At 40.3% G+C, this 22,870-nt stretch overlaps 1 protein-coding gene across 1 annotated transcript; it reads left to right on the plus strand.

The window, feature by feature from the left end:
• The first annotated feature begins 719 nt into the window (after positions 1–719).
• On the plus strand, positions 720–21,342 carry mmut (methylmalonyl CoA mutase). Its single transcript, XM_030771293.1, has 13 exons — positions 720–775; positions 1,461–1,909; positions 2,203–2,570; positions 2,821–2,978; positions 3,500–3,671; positions 4,427–4,675; positions 5,319–5,430; positions 9,734–9,849; positions 12,217–12,332; positions 12,989–13,120; positions 13,556–13,703; positions 15,026–15,193; positions 19,915–21,342. Exons 2-13 carry the CDS (start codon positions 1,507–1,509, stop codon positions 20,041–20,043), a joined length of 2,271 nt encoding a protein of 756 aa, XP_030627153.1. The 5' UTR covers positions 720–775; positions 1,461–1,506; the 3' UTR covers positions 20,044–21,342.
• Positions 21,343–22,870: the final 1,528 nt, after the last annotated feature.

Here is a 22,870-nt window from a genome sequence, read left to right on the forward strand (position 1 = left end):
ATTGATGTAAACTCTTAATAAAGATGAAACTCTTGAAAACTTGCGTATTACTGAATATTACTTGTTTTGAATTATGACACACAAGGTAATGCATGATATCAGTGTTCATGTAAGGATTTAATGTAGTTAGAAATTTAAGCCTCTAAGGTAATATATGCGGTTGTCTTAAAGTTTGCTATTTCTTTTACATAGCCCACAGAGGTTCTGTTTAAGAGGGTCTCATTCCGCTCTAAATCGTGTTAAGGACTTATTTTCCCACATCTAGATAACGGGATGAAGGGGACATGCTGCATTAATTAATAAGATATTGCCACCTGGTGGCCATAAGCAGCATAGGCGCAAATTTTAAAAGGCAATGTTATCCAGCATATTACGCCCTCACCCTAAGACACACACATACACACACAAATCATTTGGACAAATATTTTGAAAGAATCAGTGTTAATGGGTGACCACCGCAGATCTTTTTGATGACATCAGATGGAACATTGGTTTAGAAACATTAGTTTGAATGCTGGATTTGTGATGATGAACATTTCATATGCCAGCACTCATTTTGAGCTGCTTATCAGAGCATTTAAACATCCGCGGCAGGTTTAAACATTATCAACGCTGCCTCTTTCTATATGGGACGGGGATTTTTACATCCGGGTGATAGGTTGGTGGAACATGCTTCCGATTGGCGGAAGTCTATTTGTTATTAAATGTGATTGGACAGCTAGCAACACACCTCACAGCCTTCCAGCTCGGAGCATAACATACCCGTGCACGCAAGGTCAGGCTTTTGCAGTTTTGTAATAATGAAAATAACAGTTTCGAAGGATTAGTTGAATTCATTGCCCCCTGTGTATTGTGAAGACGCTGCCTGATTGTAATAACCTTAACGTAACGAACACTGGTACAAGTAAAACTGCTTGTGCGACACAGCTAGTTGACTGTCTTCTAACAATCGCCAGGAACTTTTGTGTTACAGTTTGGCATTTCACTTTTTGAGTTAAGACCTGTCTCACTATGATTTCATCTTTGTTAATTCTAATGTCACAAATTAACTAAGAGGTGATGAAACCTTTTTGAAACGTTTAGATGATGAAGAATCCCGTAGTAGTTTCAAAATACGGAACAATAACATGACGCACGATTTATTACTTATGTTCACACATGAGACGTCCGTTCCATAAGTGCCTTGTTAGTAAAGATATACATGCTCATGTCTGTAGGACGGGGTAACTTTTCATTAAAGGGGACGAACGTGAAGAGAGAGCGTTTGACGGGCCTGCACTTTCAACTTGGTCTTTTCTTCTCGTTATGCATTTCCTAGCGAAGGTCATCAATATCTCATCATGTTCACTATCTCTTAACTAGCATTTGATTTTGTCTGTCTTTATTGACCTTTACGCAGAGACATTTTAAAAAATATCACTCCATGTTACCAACACTTCCACAATCTCCTTGTCCTACAGGTGTCCTGTGTGTTGCTGAGTTGTCTGATACGGTTCACGCAGCAGGATGTTGACCGCACAGAAGGCTTGTGCATCACTTTTGACTAGGCGGCTGCTATGGGCTCCTGGTTCTGTGACGCCAGCACTGGACCAGTGTCGATTTTTTAGAACAACCACATCACAGAATGATGACATAAAGCTCCATGAAGGCTGGGCTGACTTGGCCAAGAAACAATTGAAAGGAAAAAACCCAGAGGACCTGATCTGGCACACTCCAGAAGGCATCTCCATCAAGCCTGTGTACACGCAAGCTGACTCTGTCAGTGTCAAAGATGAACTGCCAGGAGTTTACCCCTACACTCGAGGGCCTTACCCTACTATGTACACCTACAGACCTTGGACTATAAGGCAGTATGCTGGATTCAGTACTGTGGAGGAAAGCAATAAGTTTTACAAGGACAACATCAAAGGTTTGACAGACCCTGTATCTCAACAATTATTTTAATGCTGTAATATTTCTAAAGTGAACCAAATGATCCTGATTGTCTGATGTAAAAAGTGTAGTTCAGGGATTTTATGTATTTAAGGTTAGTTATATCATTTTAGTCTCACTATCAGTCTTTAAGTAATTTTGCGTGATATAATATAATGTAATATAATATAACATAATATAATATAATACAGTATAGTGGTTTTTGTAGTGTGTTCTTAATACGACCAATGAACTCAATGCTGTCTCTACACCTCAAACCTGTTTTCATAGCTGGGCAGCAGGGCCTTTCTGTGGCCTTTGACCTCCCAACCCACCGTGGTTATGACTCAGACAATCCCAGAGTGCACGGTGACGTGGGCATGGCGGGTGTGGCTATCGACACGGTGGAGGACACCAAGATGCTGTTTGATGGCATTCCATTGGAAAAGATGTCTGTTTCCATGACAATGAACGGAGCAGTCATTCCCATTCTAGCTATGTTCATTGTAACAGGCGAGGAGCAAGGTGTGCCCAAAGAGAAGCTCACAGGCACCATCCAAAATGACATTCTTAAAGAATTTATGGTGCGCAACACCTACATCTTTCCCCCTGAGCCCTCCATGCATGCCATTGCTGACATATTTGCCTACACATCCAAGGTATGTATCTGTTAACACAACATATTTGATTTAAAATTTCATTATGCTTTTACAGCAGTTCTGCACTAGTTTTCATTTAGATGCCTCTGTCCAGTCTACGGTTTGTTTTCTGATCAGTTCCCTCAAGTCCCTAAAAGACTTGAGCAAACAGACAGTGATGTTTGCTTTTGCACATATCTCTGTGTTATCTGTTGTTGCCATAGTTACCTCTCCCTCATATGTTCTAACTGTATTGTGTTTTCTCCTGTAGCACATGCCTAAGTTTAACTCCATCTCCATCAGTGGATACCACTTACAAGAAGCCGGAGCTGATGCTATATTGGAGCTGGCTTACACCATAGCTAATGGTCTAGAATACTGCAGAACTGGCCTAAAAGCTGGCCTGACTATTGATGAGTTTGCTCCTAGGTGAGTAGTTAAATATTGGGGGTTAGGAAACCTTCATCCTACACAGCTACTGTCTGTTCAAACTTTTGCTCTGACTCTCATTCAGAACCTGATGAAGCTAATTAAAACTCCATTTGAGTACCATTGTGCCAGTAGGTTGTGTTTGTGTAGGGCTGGAGCAAAAAGCTACGTACACCGGAGCCTTTCTGAAAGAGAGTCGCCTACCTCTGAAAAGAGGAATGTATTACAAAGCACGATTTCTTAACTAAATGGTGTCATGCTTAAAGTCAAGACTATCTAATATGAATGTTCCTCATTTTTCCTCTTTTGGGTGGTTTAGAGTTTTGGCTTAATCTTCTCCAGCTAGCAAAAAATCCTGCTTTGTAATAAACTACCTTTGTTTCAATCACTAGAGGCTAATTATCATCACTTCTACAAAACTGTAACGTACATACATATCAAGCATGCAGGCAAAGAAAATAACAGTTTCCCCCCACCCAGAGGAAGTACTGTGTTTGAGACTTACTGTGGTCCCTCACCAGGTTGTCCTTCTTTTGGGGAATTGGCATGAATTTTTACATGGAAATTGCCAAGCTAAGGGCAGCACGACGTCTTTGGGCTACACTGATCAAAGAGAAGTTCCAACCCAAAAACCCGAAATCCCTGCTGCTCAGAACACACTGTCAGACGTCCGGCTGGTCCCTGACTGAGCAGGTACTCAACACGACTGCCAAGAGTAGTGAGCAACCATAAGACGTTAACAAAATGTCTGTTTCATAAGAAAATAATAGTATGCTGACCTGCTGTCTTTGTTGAGTTGTTCAATATACGTTAGATCACTGGCAGAGCTTCAGTAAGGTAAATATTGAACGAGACGTTTGCATGTGAAGGTTGGCACAGTGTAGTGCCAGTGGGTTTACTCTGAACGTAAGTGTAGAGGTCAGTGCTCATGGATCTGTTTGCTTTGTTTCTGTGTTGTTAGAAGTATGTCTCTCAACAATAAAAACACATGCAGTCTGAGATCCTTTGTAATGGCCAAGGGAATTTTGTAAGACCATTACTGGACTAATTAAGCTCACAGTCCTACGTTAACCATTCTCAATAAAAGGACTAATTAGGCATAATGAAAAAGGGTAAGAAACAAAAAGTCTACATCTGCGCAGGTCTCTTGAGACTGCCCTAAAGCTGAAAAAAAAAAAAAAAATCATTATTGGAATAGTTAGGCTAATTTGGTTTCTCTTGTGATTCTTAGCCCTTTTATCTTATGGTCTTTTATATTCAGTATCACAGATGAAAGCAGATTAAGTTTTGTTACCTCTGTTTCACTTTAGTTCATTTCCACACCTTCAAAAAGTAGAAAAATAAATTCTTAGTGACTCTTACTGCAACCTCTAAAAAAAGATGGTCCTAGAGTAATAACTGAAAGGAACAGCTCTGTGTTATTCATATTAATGTTCATGTTTCCCCAGGATCCTTACAACAATGTAATCAGAACAGTGATTGAAGCCATGGCTGCAGTGTTTGGTGGCACCCAATCTCTACACACTAACTCTTTTGATGAAGCTTTGGGGTTGCCAACAGTCAAGAGCGCTCGCATTGCCCGAAACACTCAGATCATTATTCAGGAAGAGTCAGGCATTCCCAAAGTGGCAGACCCCTGGGGAGGTTCCCACATGATGGAGGCGCTCACGTCTGATGTCTACAATGCCGCTCTCAAGGTTAGGCATGGAGAGGCTGCTTGGTCTCTTGTTTTCTTTATAAACAATGTTTTGAGGAGCTGTTAAGCATATTAAAATATTTAGTGTTATTTGTCTTATTAATACCAGTATCATAACCGGTGACCCGTACACTGGAACCTCACATGGGTGTTGACCTGTCGCTGGTTTTGCTTGAGGGAAGAAACCGCACACGTTGAAAGTTTTAGTAAATGAGGCTCATGTGCGTATCAGACCACTAGAGGCGCTCTTACACAATTTGTTTCTCAATTTATGCACTGGTTTGTTCAAATTTATGTATTTAACTTGGGCATTACCAGTAGGATCCACAAGAGCGCAGCCCTCGGTATAACGTTAAAAATATGAATTTAATTTTAGCTGTTTTTTCCACCCTTAGTCACCAGTCAAAATGTTTTAATTATGGCCCGTGAACGGGAGGGAGGAATTCAACCTTTTAAAATGTTTTTTTTTTTTTTAATCTGTTTTGGTCCAAACAGATTATTAAAGCTTATCCAGCTTTTACAGTTAATAATGTAATCCGACACCGTGATATTTTGTATGTGTATGCGTAAAAGGGAGAGATATTTGCGTGACAGGGTCATGGATTGTGTGGTGTTTCCTTATCCTGTCCAATCTGTGGATTCAGTTTATCACAGAGATTGAGGAAATGGGGGGTATGGCTCGAGCAGTGGCCGAGGGCATCCCCAAACTGCGTATCGAAGAGTGTGCCGCCCGCAGACAAGCTCGCATTGATTCAGGTACTGGAACAGGACGTGTACACACACACACACACACACACACACACTCCCACTTTTGAACCCTTTTTAAAGACACAAACAGCCATACTCTAACTTGCCACACTCAGCCTCTTTGACGCACTCGCACACACTCTCCCCTTTTCTGACATGCTCACACATGCACACAGTTCTCTCACCCTTTTTCTAACCTCTTCCATAGAAACCCTTTTTCTAACCTTTCACACACGCTCCCGCACACTCACACACTCTCACCCTTTTTAATCCTTTTTTACACACACACACACAAACACTCACTCACCCACTGATTTCTCAGTCCTCATTCACACACTCACACACCACTATTTTTCCCTTTTTTATTCTTCATTGAGACACAAACATATACACAAACACGCCTTTTGCAATAAATGAAATACTCCAAAGCTTGTCTTGCATGTCAACTGTTTGCATTTTAAACACACAGAGGACAGCCTAGCAAATGGAGCGGAGAAGAGCTTTAAGTCGATCAAGTCAATTGCCCAGTCTTTAAACACTGTCATGAATGCAACGGGCTATTAGCTCTTTCACTCAATGTCAAAAGCTAGCTACCAGTTGTAGTAAAATGGACTGAGCGTCTGCTTAGGTAATCTTACCACCGCACTGTAAGCTCATGTTTTTCTAAGACATCAGGAGATGCAGGGAGTCAGCAGGCATCTGCCCATCGTACACTCCTAGAGTCTTTCTGAGATGGACGACATGCTGCTCACAGGTGAATAGGTGCTAGACTCACATGTCATGTTGAAGCGCCAACTGCCTCTGAGAGCATTAATCATTCAGTAAAGGCAAAGGCAGCTTCTCCATATTTCATACATGCTCATCTTAGTCGCAGGTCCTCGTGGTGTAACTGCTTTTTAAGCACAAACCATGATCCATCCAACATGCTGCGAAAGTTTAAGAGGTTATCAAAGTCATGACTGCACATGGTCCAAAAATCTCTCTACCCTTTTCAGGCAGTGTTATGTGTTGCTGTTTTGTTTCTGTGTCAGACTGCTTTCGTTAATCTCAGTAGAACTGGAAGATACCAATACATGTCCTTATAGCAGTGTCAGTATGGACTGGTTAGACTAGGACTAAGGTCGGTCCAAATGCAGTTTAGCATTAGATTGATGTAGGGGCTTGAGTCAGAAACTGACGCATTATATAAGATAGAGCCAGTCATCTTAGTGTTTCAGTTCAGTTTCAGTTCACATTACCACAAACCACTGTAAAAACATAAACCATAATATCCTCATCATTTCTAATGTGTTGATTATTTTTTTTAGTATGTGAGTAAAGTAATCAGAACTGCATAACCATTTTAACAAACCAAACAAATGGCCTTATGATAGGGCTGGCATTTATTCACTTAAATGAGGCATGTTTCAAAAATCTATCCTTTATGAATTTTAAAGCCTCTGATATGAGCCAAGGAATGTTATTATAACTAACATAGATATGTACTGAAAATTTGGATTGAAAGGTGATCAGATAAGTAGCAGGAAACTCTCTGCATTCATGGATAGGATTCTGTGAGAAACAGCAATGCTGTGTAATGAATCATTTGAGAACTAAAACTATGAATATTTTCAGCATTCTTTAAGGAAAATAAAGTGTTTTCTAGAAAGTCTGAAATGTTTTGACAGAACGATTGTTCAAACATCAGACTTAGAATCGATTCATTTTTATACTGTCCATATATCATAGTGACCTCTCATTGTATACATGTGTGTACATTGCTCCACAAGATTAGTTAAATTTAATTAGCAGAGAGGACTCTAACATAATATAACAATTCACTGATAAAATAATTGGATCCTCAGTTGGAGGTCAAAAACAAGCATAACGGGCATACAGAGCTCATTAATATGGAAAACTCCACCATGGTCACTAGAATTGCTCTGAGCAGAAAAACATGCATTTATGTACACATGAATAATGCCCTGTCAATAGGGAGTGCAGTTGCTTCTTTTGTGCAGCATGTTTTGTTGTTGTTGTTGTTTTCTGTACTGTTTGAAGAAAGAAAAGGCATACCGGTAATGTCAGCAAGCCTCTGTTCTAGTCCTGGTCTGAGTTTCCAGCACTCTGTCCATATGGTCAGTTTCTACAGTGTTACATCATTTAAGTGAAGACCTGCTGAAAAACCACGGCTCTGTGTTGGCAGTATGGTTGTGGTGGTAGTTCTTTGGGCTTAAGGTAGAGGTGTAGTGGTGAAATACTTGGTTTCGTGTACGGGAAGGGAAAAGTTGGTGAAACCGCCGTACATTGCCACATTTCTCCAAATGAAATGGACCAGACATGACTCAAGACGTGGTAAAACGGACATTATTGAGCTTTCTAGATTATGAAGAATGGGGCTGTTTAGATTATGAAGGGTTTCATGGTTGCTCAGTGATTAGTACTGTTGCCTCACAGCGAGAAGGTCCTGAGTTCAAATCCTAGCTGTCCCAGGTCCTTTTTGTGTGGAGTTTGCATGTTCTCCCCATGTTCACGTGGGTTTACACTGGAAAGACATGCATGATAGGATTAGTACTCCTGTCAAGGCACAAAGGGTTGGCTGCTCATAGTGTTTGTGTGTGCTCACTGCTGTAGTGTGTGTGTGCTCACTGGTGCTAGGATGGGTTAAATGCAGAGGCTGCATTTCACTGCTCAGTGTGAGTGTGTGACAAAAAAGTACTTCTTAGTCTATTTATTTACTTAATTATTGCTATTCTGTGCTTTGCTGATGTTTCAAGGCATCAAATGGTTAGGATTTTTCTCCAGAAGTTGTCAGGGATTTTTTTTTTTCGGTTTTGTCAGTTGATAGGATGTTCCTGTCCCTCAGGGGTAATTTCCATAATTTACCACTCTTACATAAATTCACACCGCTGGACTACAGCAGTGCATTGCCCACGGGCAGAACATCAGTTGCTATCAGCAAAAGCTTCTCTGGGGATTTGCACTGGTCCCCAGCCCGTTCCCTTCACTCACATGTATAGATACCTTATAAATAAATGATCTGACAAGCAGAGAGCAGGAAATGAGAAAATCCAGGCAAGCTATATGCACCTGTTCCAAAAACTGCTTCAAATATCCTGTGGTTGAGCCGAGATGCCACAAAGGAAGGAATGTGAGGAGAAATAGAAGGTGTCAGGGATTTAATGTATGGATGTGGGGAGTGCATGCATACTGTTAAAAAAACCCATCTCCCGAATTTAACTCTGCCCAATGTGTCTTATTCAGAACAGAAGAGGAGTCTTTTGAGATGTTCCCAGGGAGTCAAAGTAAAATCAGACAGATTATGAAGGACTCTCGTCTTCCTCTGATCACATTGGATCTCACGTGCATGTCCATGCATATGGATGTGTGGCCTTTTTTGTTTAGTAGAATAACAAAAACACATGCATGCACACAAACACACTTGGTAGGAGTGCTTTTGTTCCACAAAAACAGAATGACATAAAAACGCGCCTCATGTTGGCTCAAATGCAGCATTAGAGGATGTAGTCCTTGCATTAATAAAACCGCTCGACTCAACAGGCTTCAGTCGTTATAATATTCGAATACAGTCCTGCTGCTGAACCCCGGGCTACCTGAGCAGATGGCTGCCTTAGTTCAAAACCTTAATGACCAGCATGGGTATGCTGGGAATTGCAAGAGGGTGATTAGCCAGCCAACTAGAGACACCTTCCCCTTGCTTTGAAAAGGCAGGTTGGTTCAAGAGAGAGACCTGGTGCTAGGAATGTTGGAAGTAAGGTGATGGGATGGGATGGGGTGCATGAGATTAAACCTGACTAAGCTAGGAGGTGACTCTTACTTTGAATTCCTCTTTTAATGTAGGCTGTATAACATTGAGTTGGAATGTGTTATGTTTCCAATAGATCTCTGTGCATGCATGCCTGTCACATACGCGCAAACCTCTGCTGAAGTGGTTGACTATATTATCCATAAAGCTCTTAGGAGAGAATGTGAATAAAGAGAGATAGTTCATTGGTTTCTGATGAAACTTCACTGCAAAATGATTGTTCTTTTAAAGGGATCCACATGTCTCAAGCAACGCTGCCTCTGGGTGCAGTGTTAAATATCACGTATTAACCTCCACAGATAATCACCTCAGTAGGGCCAATTAAAGCAGTGCAACTGTGGTGCAACTGCTGGCTGTGTTTAGAGAGAGAGCATTTGAATCCTGCTGTGATGCTTTGTCCCTTAGTCCCTGGACTGGACTGCTTCTCTCTAGGCCCCCACACTGCCTCATAGCCCCATCACAGGGTTTGGTGGTCCTGTTTTAATGTTGTGCTCTTTCTCCTTCCAGGCTCTGAGGTCATTGTAGGGGTCAATAAGTACCGGTTAGAGACGGAAGAGACTGTTGAAGTGCTGGCCATTGACAACACGGTCGTCCGACAGAAGCAGATCGAGAAACTGCGGAAGGTTGGGTTTCATCTCTTTTTTCTTTTTTTTCTTTTTTTTTTTTTTTAATTTTCACCGAGAGAGAATGTGAGTGTAAGTGTGGGTGTGTATGTTTCTGGGTATGTATGTATATATGTGTATAGAAATGGGTATTGCAGGTACACATATCTCAGTTGTGACAAGTGTTTCTAGTCAGTGTAACAGGATGTAAAATGCTTATGCAACACCATACTCAGCCCCAGTTATTGGAGAGCACTGTTGTATAAGCACTGAAGTAATGCAGTGCTGGTCCTCCTGCAGATCTCAGGTAGTCTTTCTAGTGGGATGACACGAGAGGTCTAGTACTTCAACCTAGCTGCTTTATGGTAGCTGTGAGCTTTTTTTTTAATCAAATGGTGACACGTTTTTACTGACTTCAGGCATCTGTCATTATTATTCTGTATATACTGTCTACACAGGCGTTCCAGTAGTCTCACATAACCAAATATTGAGATTAGAGTGTAGGTGACATGTTTCAAAATGAACTGACAGTGGTCAAAATGAAACACTGAATGTGAAATAAGGGTTGATAATTCTGAATGAACCTCATTGGCTTCCTGCAATGACAAAATGATTAGCCAGCCTCCTACTTTCTCAGGCGCCAATGAAAATTGCCTGTTTGATAGCCTCTAGACTGGCAAAATGTATTACACATCGAAATATGGAGCAAATGTGACAATTTAGTGCCTCTCCAATACAATACGCTCTTCACTTAACTGTTTCCAACGTTTTCTTGTTTGTGGGTTTGTCAGAGCTTGAATAATAAAAATGCTGAAGGAGGGAGGCCTAGAGGCATGGAGCTGGAGAAACATAGCTTGAAACATCATCTCTAACATGAACAGAGAGGCCGTTACAGTGGTGTGTGTGTGTGTTTTTAGCAGATAGCTTTTTTTCTCATCCATGAGCTGCAGTGGTTGAATTAGACCTTCTTGTAGCTGCTGGCAAACCTTGATTTGATCTTCCAAGATAGTAGAAAATAAGAACAGCAGGGACTCAGGGTGACCACATATTTCCTGTAAACTGGAGCTCAACTCATGTATTTTTTCTGGGAAAAAAAAAATGTAAGCAGTCGAATCGGAAAGACAAGAGGCCCACATTTTCTGTTCTTTTTCCACCCTACATCATGATCAAAGTTTAATCCAGCTGCTCTGGATGATCTGCTTGTTTTGTGGCAGGTTTTTCATATTTAAGATGTTTGTTGGCTCTCTCTATTTTTGGTTAAGGTACTGCTCCTGTATTCTTAACTTGAAACAGGATTATTCCGTTTTGTGCCAATATTTTAGGTCTCTATCACCAGTGGACATGTAGATATTGTGAATAAAACAGGGCGTGGTAGCATATTTTGGTCATTCTCATAGGACCAAAATGGTATGTGGGGTAGCTAGTAGGAACATGAAAATGTGTGTAAATAGCTTAATGTATGGTCATTTAATGTACAAAGTGCTTTGCTTGTGTTTTATTCTTAATAATATCGTGTCCAGTCAGTTCAACTGAGTTCTAATAAGGCTCTGCTCAGAGCTTTATTGTTAAAAAACGCTGGCAGGTTTCAGTAGCTCTTTATCTTCAGGAAGGATACCAAGAAATACTTCTTTTAAAATGGCATGAAATTGAGTTTCGGGTTTATTTGTGTATGTATTGTCAGCACATCTGTGTGCACATTCCAGCATCAGTGAGCTGATCTGTAATGGTTTAATTTGTGGAGTAGGTCGGCTAGCGAACGGTTGTGCGTCGATGAGACATGGCATCCGTGCCCTTATGCTCTGTGAGTGCCCTGAGCTGTTCTTTATTACAGCAGCTCTCTCATAAGGTCACTTAACATTTGGTTTGAACTACGTGGATGATCCGATTGAGATGGCAGGTCAGGTCAGCGTTAATGTCATCATGCGTGTACTGTTTTGTTATTGTTTTTTGATTTACCCCAAAGGCCGTGGACTGAAGCACTGACTGGAGACATTACAACAATGTGCTTATTTCTCCATTGGTCAGGTGAGAGAGAGGGGGGGGGAGAGAGAGGGGGAGAGGGGGGGGGGGAGCTGGGGGAGAGAGAGACAGAGAGAAAGAGAGAGAAAAAGAAAGAGAGAGAGCTGGAGGAGACATATAGAAGCTTTCCACAGAGACAGGTTTCTTTGCAATATGAAGTCAAGCTCGATTGCCGCTCAATATGAAAAAAGAAAAAGCCACAGAAAATCCACAGAAATAAATTTCATCCACAGCTTTGTCTTGTCCGTCTTTGTTTTTTGCTGATGTTATTGTCTCTAGCCTACTGTTATAACAGAGATGTGTGGGTTTAATCTAATGTGCTCACTGTAGATTGATGGATAATTCTCTCTGTCTGTGCTTTATTTGCAGGTGAAAGAGAGCAGAGATGCAGACGCTGTGAAACGGTGTCTGACAGCCATTGAACACTGTGCTCGCACCGGGGATGGTAATCTGCTTGAGTTGGCAGTACAGGCAGCCAGAGCAAGGCAAGTTCCACTCAGCTCAGTTCACCTCTGGTTTGCACATGACTTTCTTCGATGTTTGTGTGTTAGAGTTGGTTCATAAACTATAAAATAAACTGTAATGGACTAGCTCTGTTAACTGATTGTGAACTCTGACCTAGCCCTGAATCATACTTCAGACAAAAGGCCAGATCAGGCCATCTCGAGAGAGCCATTACTAATGAACATAAAACTATGCATTTGGTTTCTTTTAACAAATTGTACAACCAAATGAGGACTTCAGAGCAGAGATCTCTGAAGATTGGACCAGGGCTAGAACCCAACATTTTTTTCACAGATTTTTTTATGCAGGAATGCTCTTGTCAAATAGATAATATTTTACCAGGTTTTTTTAGGCTTTACAAGCAAACCCTAGGCTGAAGGGATACAGTGAAGTGTTTTGGGTAGCCGTCTGGTTCTAAGTGTCACAATGATATTGTGTAGAACAACACATAAACGACCTTTTTTTAGTTATGGTGATGGTAAAATAAACAGGGATATAGGACAAAGGATATGCATACATTTTTACTTCATACAGTAGTAAAATTATGCAATGTAGCACTACAACAGTATTGCATTACTTACGGTTACATAATATAATCTGATTAGGATTGGATTTAACGTTTTATTGGATTCTCCAGGTGTTCAGTTGGGGAGATCACAGATGCCATGAAAACGGTTTTCGGAGAGCACAAAGCGAGCACACGTATGGTGAGCGGGGCCTACCGCAGCGAGTTTGGAGAGCATGACGAGATCGCACTGGCTCACAATCGGCAAGTGTTAGAAAATTATCACATCATAACAGCTCAGTTCCTCTGAATAGAGCCTGTTGTCATTGAACCCCAGCTGAGCTGGCTGCAACGCCTCACTTTCTGCATCTTTTTACTTCAGTTACTCTCTTGAGATGCACAATGAATGATGCTTTTTTTTTTTTTTTATTGTCCTTTCACTTGTCATTCTGTTCAGTCTTTCTTAATGTCAGCGTGCCTCAACTTAATTATTTGCCTCTTTTGGAGCACATAATTGAATTTCCTCCTTTAATGGTCAAAACAGTCCTGAAATTGAACTGAAGTGAACCTATGACACTGCCAGAGAGGAATACCTGAGCGAATGAGAAATGTCCACTCATCTCGTCCCATGTTTGACGCAAGTGCCTGTAAGAACTTGCTGTTTTAGTGTCTTTTATGTTCTTTTTCACTCTTTCTCAGGGTCATGCAGTTTAAAAAGCTGGAGGGTAGGAATCCTCGCCTACTGGTTGCCAAAATGGGCCAAGATGGACACGACAGGGGCGCCAAGGTTATCGCTACAGGATTTGCTGACCTGGGCTTTGATGTGGATATTGGGCCTCTTTTCCAGGTGAGCTGCTGAATGGAGAGAGGTGAAGAAAGAGCAAATGACTGTAGCTGTGCCCTGTGAAGGCAGGGATATCTGTCTCTCCCACAAACAACAAGAACCATCATTTAATGCCCTTCTGTAGCTCTGTGTATCCTTGTCCCTTCTTCTCCTTTTATTTTCCTCAAATGTGTCACCTGAAAAGCGATAGATTTTTAAAAAATATGTTTAACCACATGTCCATTCTTTCTCTTTGTTTTATCTCTTTGTTTTGTGTAGTCGTAACTAGATTTCTAATGACTAAAAAGATGGATACATTTTTGAAGCAATGATTCAAAAGCTTTATACAGGTGTCTGACTAACCCATGTCACATTTATAGAAATGTAGGTCATGTTCATTCAGGGTGAAAATGATTTCCCTTTTGTTTTTGCCATGCTCAGGTTCTCTCTATATTAATCCCATCAGAGATCATGCTACGGTCAATTCGCCCCATTCATGTAAATGATTAAAGCTGGAATTTATTAAGATAATTTTTCCATACCAAAAATATCAAAACATTCACTTCTTGGTCGGGCAGATCAAAAGGCATACCATCAGTTTAAGCTACCATTTCTCTTCCAGGTTTTCAAAATAGTAATAATCCCGTTCTTTCATTATTGCTCAGTGAACCTCCCAGATCTGAGAATATAAGCAAAACCTCAAATTTAACTGCTCATTATCCTTCTGTTAGAATAGGTGACCTCCATCTCAGATGCCCTGACAATGCTGGTTACCATGGACCACTGCCAAAAGATCCTCTAGACCATGGAGGCTATTTCTATTTTAGGCTCTTTTCTTATCTTTACCTCTCACTGTGAACAGCCAGCTGAATGGATGAGAATTAGTCTGTGTCTGTTAGAAGGATTGAATGATCCCATTGACTTGATTTTGTTTGAATGACGCTATGATCCCATTATAGACTGTGAGCCCTCATGACCTCAACACACAAACACTTTTCTCCTTCCTGTTATGTGACTCTTGTCTTTTAATCATTTTTAATGCAATAACATGTAATCTTTTGGTTTGCAACACATGCATTCATTGTGCGCAAACTAGTCCTTGTACATAAATCATAGAAACTGAAATCGTCTAGTCCCACCACTGTCATATATGGGGTCTCCAAGCTTCATTGCTTCAGACATCCTGTCAAAATTGTGTGTGTGTCTGTGTCTCTGTGTGTGTGTGTGTGAGAGAGAGAGAGAGAGAGAGAGAGACTGACAAACTTTGGAATTTCCCTGCTGACATCTTTTTTTTATTTCTTTTGATGGTGTTGTTGTCATACCCTGTGGTGTTTGCGTGGTGACAGACGCCATTGGAAGTAGCCCAGCAGGCGGTAGATGCAGATGTCCACTGCGTTGGGGTCAGCACACTTGCTGCCGGGCACAAAACACTTGTCCCTGAACTCATCAAAGAGCTGAGGAACCTCAATCGGCCTGACATTCTCGTCATCTGTGGAGGTGTCATCCCACCCCAGGTAACATGAGTGCAGGGCTTTTAGTCTGGCATATCTTTGACTGCAGCTTCAAAAGAGAAATCATTGTTAGCCAGTGATTAACTGTGCCCAACTATTAGATCAGCATGGAGCGAAAATCACTCCCTGCACTGTTTATATTTTTCCTCTTAGAAATGAGTACCAGGCTTGACTGCACTAAAACACACCAACATTTTTCACCTCACAAAGCACCATATCAAACATTAAATTTCTTATAAAACACAGCGCTGCCAGGAAAGGTTTGCGGTTGTCTTGTGACTCTATTTTCTCAACTGCCTTTAGTCTCAGCCCGAGAATCTTTCCGCAGAAAAAAGAAGGAACAAATTCTGGTCGGTGAAGCCATGTTAATGTGCAAATGTGTACACACACACACACACACACACACACACTCTCTGCCCAGGTTCTACTATCTAGTATGGAGGAGCTATTTATTGCCATCTGTACAGTGGAAAAATCTGAAGTAAATGTATTTTTCATCCAACAAAAACAGAGTTCATTGTGAATTTAGTCCTCATTTTGACACATTCAGAGACAATCAGAATTGTCTTATGTCAGTTGGTATTGTAAACCCAAGTGTTGGAGAGGCAACAAGAATGACACATTGAACATACCTCTGATGTAAACTGTATAATTTGTACCACATTTTACATTCAAGAAAGAGTGAGCCTCAAGGACTGTCAGCTGTACACTGATCCCCTCAGTTTTTGTCATAGCATCTTTACTTGTCTTTATAGCTTTGCTATTTATTTAAAGAGAACCAACAGCATGAATAGGAAGACATTGATTGAGAAATGTGAGGTTAAGTGGTTAGCTTCTATGCACATTGGTGATGCTATATTTCAGGTATTTGAAGCTGCAGCCACAGGTTGATTATTTTGCCTTCTTTTCAGATTGCATTTTTGAACATTTTTACTCTTGGACAGATATTCTATAAATGAGTTCTGGAAGATGAGATCCATATGGCTCATAAACTAGGATCAACAAGTGGAGGCACAATACTTGTTCCTTTGAAGGTCATTGTACTGTACTGGTTTGGCCTTGATGCAGACACAGGTGCAGTGGCTTAATAGATGTACCAGTGACTCTGGAATTCACCTTGAGATCTGAATACAGCAGCTGTGAATGCAGAGGATCAGAGAACATGTAGAGGAGAAATCAACCCTATTAGAGTGGCAAAGATTAGTGATTGCACTTTTAATCATATATTTATATATGTATGGTTAGACACACAAACACACACACACACCCCTACCTTAGATGGGTACCATTTTCAGTATTTTAACCTGATGTGCACAGTTTTAGACTATAAATTGTAACATACAGTGTGATGGACAGTGGTGCTAATTGCATGGCGTCTGACTAATTAATTTTCATGTATGCCATTTAATTTCTTTCAAAATGTTTTTTTATTTTTTATTTAAGCTTTGAATAGATGAAACATGCAGTGCAGACACAAACTGTGATTTACTACTAAGTGCTGCGTTCCCTTACAGACACATGAAAATTAGTTTTTGAACCTGACAAGTGAAAATGTAGATGATTATATGTTTTATTAAGGAACACTGTGAAAATGGCAGGCAGTGTAATTTCATTCTCATCCAGTTATTGAATGTGAATGGAGGATATGTTTGGTTATATATTTTCCTTTCCTGGGTAACAGGCTAATTAATCTCAGGAAATGTGACTTATGCATAGGTAGAGTATGAAAATATGAATGATGAAACTGATTTTTTAAAATAACAGCAGCTGATTTTTAAAATAACAGCAGTATCATTTATATAGACTGTTATCTCTCTTGGGGCAGCACGGTGGCGCAGCGGGTAGCGCCGTCGCCTCTCAGCAGGAAGGTCTCTGATTCGATTCCCGGCCGGGCGGCCAGGGTCCTTTCTGTGTGGAGTTTGCATGTTCTCCCCGTGTCTGTGTGGGTTTCCTCCGGGAGCTCTGGTTTCCTCCCACAGTCCAAAGACATGCAGATTAGGTGAATGAATGTGTGTGTGAGTGTGTTTGTCTGTGTGTCTGTCCTGCGATGGACTGGCGACATGTCCAGGGTGCTTCCCTGCCTTACGCCCTATGAGCGCTGGGATAGGCTCCAGCACCCCCCGCGACCCTAATCAGGATACGCGGCTTAGATAATGAGTGAGAGTGAGTTATCTCTTAGGGAGTACAGAGACATTTCAGTATAACCACTGAATGAGCCTGCTCTTACAGTGATATTGTTCTCTCCAACAGCATAAGCAGCAGGTTATGGCTGTTTTTAGCACTGTAGAAACTACTAGTGTCATTTTAAATCACCAATATTGGTTCCAAACACTTCTTTTAGCATCTAATTAAAACTGTTTTATTGATGATTGTAACACTGAAAGGCAAGTGGTGATGAGAGCTTGCTAGATCTTTGTGTAATGGTTCAGTTGCCCTGTGGGTAGACAAGCTTAACACTTGTTTCTAATCACAGTTTCTCAGACATTTTCCTGTTTTCTGTGTTACTATTTATTGAATATTATTTTTCCTTATTATGTGGATGCTCAGTGTTCAAATCATGTTCCTGTTACAGTAGTCATTATGTTCTATTGTGAATCAGCAGGCAGATGGGCCCGTAACCAAAAAAACCCCTGATTGCTCCACCTGATAAAAACAGAGCAAACATTTTGTAATAATCAGTTTGATGGACATTAAGTCAGATCTTTATCTCTAGCTAGCTGCTGAAAAAAAAATTTTGTGACCTTGATGAATTCAGTGTTTTCTGTCGATTTTGCAATTTATTGATATGGGCTACTTAATCAATGTATTGAAATTATTTGATTGGACAGATGTAATTATCAGATTTTGTGTTTGATATTGACAGAGGCATTGGCTCCAGATATTTCAAAGTCATATTGGCATTTCGTCTGCAGCTGTATATTTTGGAAGCCTTTTTTTTTTTACCTCAGTAAAATGCAAGAAAACAGCAGTTACAGCATAGCTGTTAATACAGCACAGTGGTTGAAGAATGTTTTGCATTTAGGTAAAGCTTGTGATCACAGTTGGATTCCCTTGGGCAAATGATTTGGCCAGGGGTATGCTAACGCTTAATACATTTATAGTTCCCTAACAATGTAAGTAATTTCCCTTCACTTTTTTCACTACAGGGTTTGTCACATCTTCATCTTCATTGTCACATCATTTTTTTTCATGAATGTATTCCAGCAGTGAATAGAACCAGGATATTGTTATGATTTGGAACAGTGTTTTACACGTGTTTGTTGTTGGAGTAACATGACACTGACAATGCTAGCCTGTATTTAAAGCAGTACACACATACACCCTGTCAAATAAATGACGGTAATGGCAAAAAAAGGAAGAAAGAATGAACACCAGAATGCCAGCTAAACTGACTGTCGTGTTGTGTCATGTAATGTCATGTCATGTCATTGTCTGCTGCTTATCCGGGACCGGGTTGTGGTCCAGGGTTGTGGTCCGGGTTGTGGTCCAGTGTGTCCAGGGTCTGCCTTGGGGTCTCATCCCAGTTGGTCATGCCCAGAACATCTCCACAGGGAGGCGCCCAGGAGGCGTCCTGACTAGGTGCCCGAACCACCACAACTGGCTCCCTTCAATGTGGATGAGCAGCGGCTTTACTTCGAGCTCCTCCAGGGTGTCTGAGCTCTTCACCTTATTAAACTGACTGATCTTCTTTAAAGAAATACTTAAAGACAGCTATAGACAGCAGAGCCCAGAGATAGTAAGAGGGCACTGTTAAGGTCGTTGCGTTGCAGTGAAATGAAATGCCTGTGGAACTGGTTCTTCTCAGTCAGATTAAGAAAATGAATGCAGGTCTAATGTTCAAAGCCCTTGAAGTTGTGTCAAAATATGAGACTAGATATGCACTCTGTAACCTAATGAAGAAATGATTCTTTCAATTCTTTGAAGGATTACACATAAATTTTTCATTTTCTCAACACGTGCTCAGAAAATAAACAGAAGCCTGTGTACATTGTAAAATAATATGTGACTGTGATGGGGATAAGTTTGAACAGTACTTTGTTACCGTCCTTCCATTTCACTGCGAAGAGATGACATGGGATGACCTGGTGAATGCGTTTCAACCTCAAACATTTTGCATTCTGGTGACCTCATACCAGGTGATTGTGTGATTACACAAATATTGAGTGATAGCAGATAGACAGAACATGAGTAGTGAGTGTGAAGTTGAATGGGTGAAAGCTTTCATAATTGGAATAGACGTCTGAATCCATAGAGTGCTGCACCCCCACGCAAAGAGTTCACAGGCTAAAAGAAAGGATCGGATCTCTCGGCTCTCCAGTTTTTAATTTATTTAGGGCGCTCCATCTTGCATTGCTATGACTGTACTGCACAGCAAATACACATGGGAATTAAGTAGCTCCATTTCTAAATCTTTCACAAACAAATTTGAGTGTGCTTACCTCAGGATCTCAGCTGTAACTCAGGCCTGTATAACCCCTAGTGTATTTGTCTTTAAGTTCTCACAATTTCTGGTCAGGATTTTTTGTTTTGTTTTGTTTTGTTACACCTTTCTCTATGAATTTTTCAAATACAATCAAAATACAAAAACATACAAAATGTATACAAAAATATGTGCCTTACGACGGTTCTATAATTGCATTGAATAATGAATGGTGATGGAAAGCAAAGCATAGTTGTAATGTAAACGTGTGGACTGACAAGCCATTTCCTGTTTTTCTTTGCAGGACTATCAGTTTCTGTATGATAGTGGAGTGAGCAGTATCTTTGGTCCAGGCACCAGAATCCCCCAGGCTGCTGTGGAGGTTATTGACAACATCGAGAAGAATCTGGAAAAAAATCGTCAAGCTATGTGAATTTGTAGGAGCTGGACCTCATTTCGAGCATAGCACCTGACAATTTTCCCATGTTGCGGAGGCATCTGAGCAAAACGTTTGTCTCCTCTGGAACAGAAGCTCCAAACTCATATTCTGCTGTTTTGATTGTTCAGGTTTTGATTCTTCTGTTTTGATGTGGGAATGATGATTATTGCTCATTATGGAAAAATCCTTAGTTGTATTTTTTTTTTTCGATTAGTTACTGTCTATGTGTATTCTCAGCTTTAAATTTAATTCCCCTGAATCAAGATAGTGTCCACTGAATAATTAAATTGGACTTTTTAAAAAAATCTCTCTCTATCTCTCCTTTGTTTGGTTTTGATCTTTGACAGAATGTGATAGGGTGAGCATCTTTTATGCAGTGACCTGTAGAAGGCATCCTAAGATTAGTACATCATATCTGTCTCCTCGCAATCCGTTGATGTAGCACTGATGCTGTCCGTACTTTATGGGTACTTGTCTCGTTTCACTCCATCTGTTCCTGGATGTAGTGAAAATCGACATGAATGTTGAAATGCACAAATATGTTCAATTATGTCCGCGTGCCCACTGCAAAACGCTGAAAATATTCAGTTTGCTCATGTGTTCATATTTTTAGAATCCCAATATATCACAGATTTAAACTAGAAAAACATATGGTCCAGCATGAAGATTACATAGGCACTACATAACAGCTTTATTAAGCTTCTGAATTATTAATGGTCACAACATGTGAATTTAACCTTTGGTGTTACTTTCTAACTGGAGTCTCAACTGCTAGAGGCAAGAGCCAGCTGTCTGTTTACTGAGACCCAGCAGTGTGCTTTAACAACTGATGTTTTGAACCTTTTAGCCAATAACCACCTACCAGCAATTTTATTTTCCACACATTACCTGTCTATACGGAGCATTTCGATAACTCTGATGACCAACTAATTTGATTAAGGAAAGATTCTTTACATAAAGATGACAGCAGCTATTATAGATTTTGACATTTTCTTTGACTGTTTGGATTAATAGGCTCTAAGTGTGAAAATCACATCAGATATCAGAGAGTTTGGCACCCCTTTCTGCTCCCATTTAGAGTTGTTGATGTGTGCGCCAACTGTCTATTAGGGTAACATAAAGCTCTTCTGTCAGATAACTGTTAATGAATTTAGCATATATTTAAAAAAAAAAAAAAAAAGCTGTGTGTTCACAGCACCCCAAAATGCATGAAGAGATGAGCATTGTTGTATAACTGTGATTCCTAACCACAGTGTTCTATGAATTAAAGAGTTTGAGTTGCCTTTCCAGTGACTTTTGTGACATTTGAGTTTTTATTCCAGGGATTTGTGGGTTAAAATGGCATATGTTCTGTAATCCGTTCCACCCAGGTCTTATCTCTGAGCTCCCTTTGAAAAGCTTTCAGAGGGGAGATGGTCAATATTGTTAATACAGACCATTAGGTGAGCTTGGGGGTATTGATCCAACACTGCCATTTAAATTTGTCTTTTTAGAAAACAGACTACAGAGATGACAGCTTGAGAGGCTGTGGTTACATAAGCTATTGCCAGCTGTTTGCCATTATTACTATTATGTGTGACATAACTTCATGATAAATGAAGGGCCATGGATCTCTCTGGGTTAATGTGCGTCTCTGTGTGTTCAGCTACACACTACTGAAAAGCAGCACATAATATTTTACTGTTGGAATAAGAGAAATTATTAAAATGATTTACCTGTAAGTTTATCATCTCATTATTTCTCCACAACACACACTATTTTTTTTTGACAGTGCCTAGTCCAACATGGATGTTTATTGTTGCCCCTTTCAGCTAAGATAATTCTCAAGATTCGACCCATGTTCCTGGGTTGTTACCAGCCAAGAATAGCCGCATCATTACGATTCAAGAATTCTCTTTTTGAATTTTCCAGACCCACAAACAACCCTTAATTTTAATCGGGAAAAAGTAGATACTGTTTTCATAGCCCAGTAATGAATTCTAGCAGACTTTGTCAGTGTTCTCACCTCATTTAAAGGCTCTAAGACAACACCGCTGAAAACCCAAGAGTTATTTCAATCCACAGTAGATAAACAGCCTTACAGAGATGAATGTACAAAGGTAATTTTTGAATCTTTCTGTATAATTTGACCTATATCACTCAACTAATGGTGCACAAAGATTCTGAAGGAGATTTTTTCTTCTTGCCTCTGGAAAACATATAGAACCTTAGAAGTTTGAAGCAGGCTTTATGTTAGTATGGGAAAAGTAATAAAATATTCAGGTGACTTGTGCCTTATGGTTTAAACCAATCTTCTTTGAAATCTTTTTTCTCCTTTTATGAGTTCTCTCATTGGATTATACTCATTTACCTTCAAAGTGTTTAAAACATGCAATCTTAACCGATGTTAAGTGAGCAAACAAACAGGAGTTAGCTTGAGGAAGACTATCTGTCCCCTGTGATGATGCAGAAGATAAAATATGAATTATTTTTGAGTTTACAGGAAGGCGTATTCGGACATAAACATCATTTCTGAATGCTGGAGGCTGTAGGGAGCATGTGGGTTGGTAGTGTGAACTTACACAGACACTTTTGCTTGCAGTGTGAAAGACTACCATGCCATTTATTGGACGTATCGAGGTCAGTAAATAATTAATGGCCTTTTTTTCTGTGAAAATGGACGCTTTCCTCACCAGTTATTGGTTATTCTGTGAAATTCACTTTTGATGAGTTGCTGTATCAGATGCGGGAAGATAAAACCTAGAAAACATATTTTTTTTTCTTGTTAAATCCACTCTCATCCATATAAGCCGTGTTCTAGCTCCACCATGCCCATTTATCT

Source organism: Chanos chanos, chromosome 4, assembly GCF_902362185.1.
Source record: "Chanos chanos chromosome 4, fChaCha1.1, whole genome shotgun sequence".
Classification (NCBI taxonomy): Eukaryota; Metazoa; Chordata; class Actinopteri; order Gonorynchiformes; family Chanidae; genus Chanos; species Chanos chanos.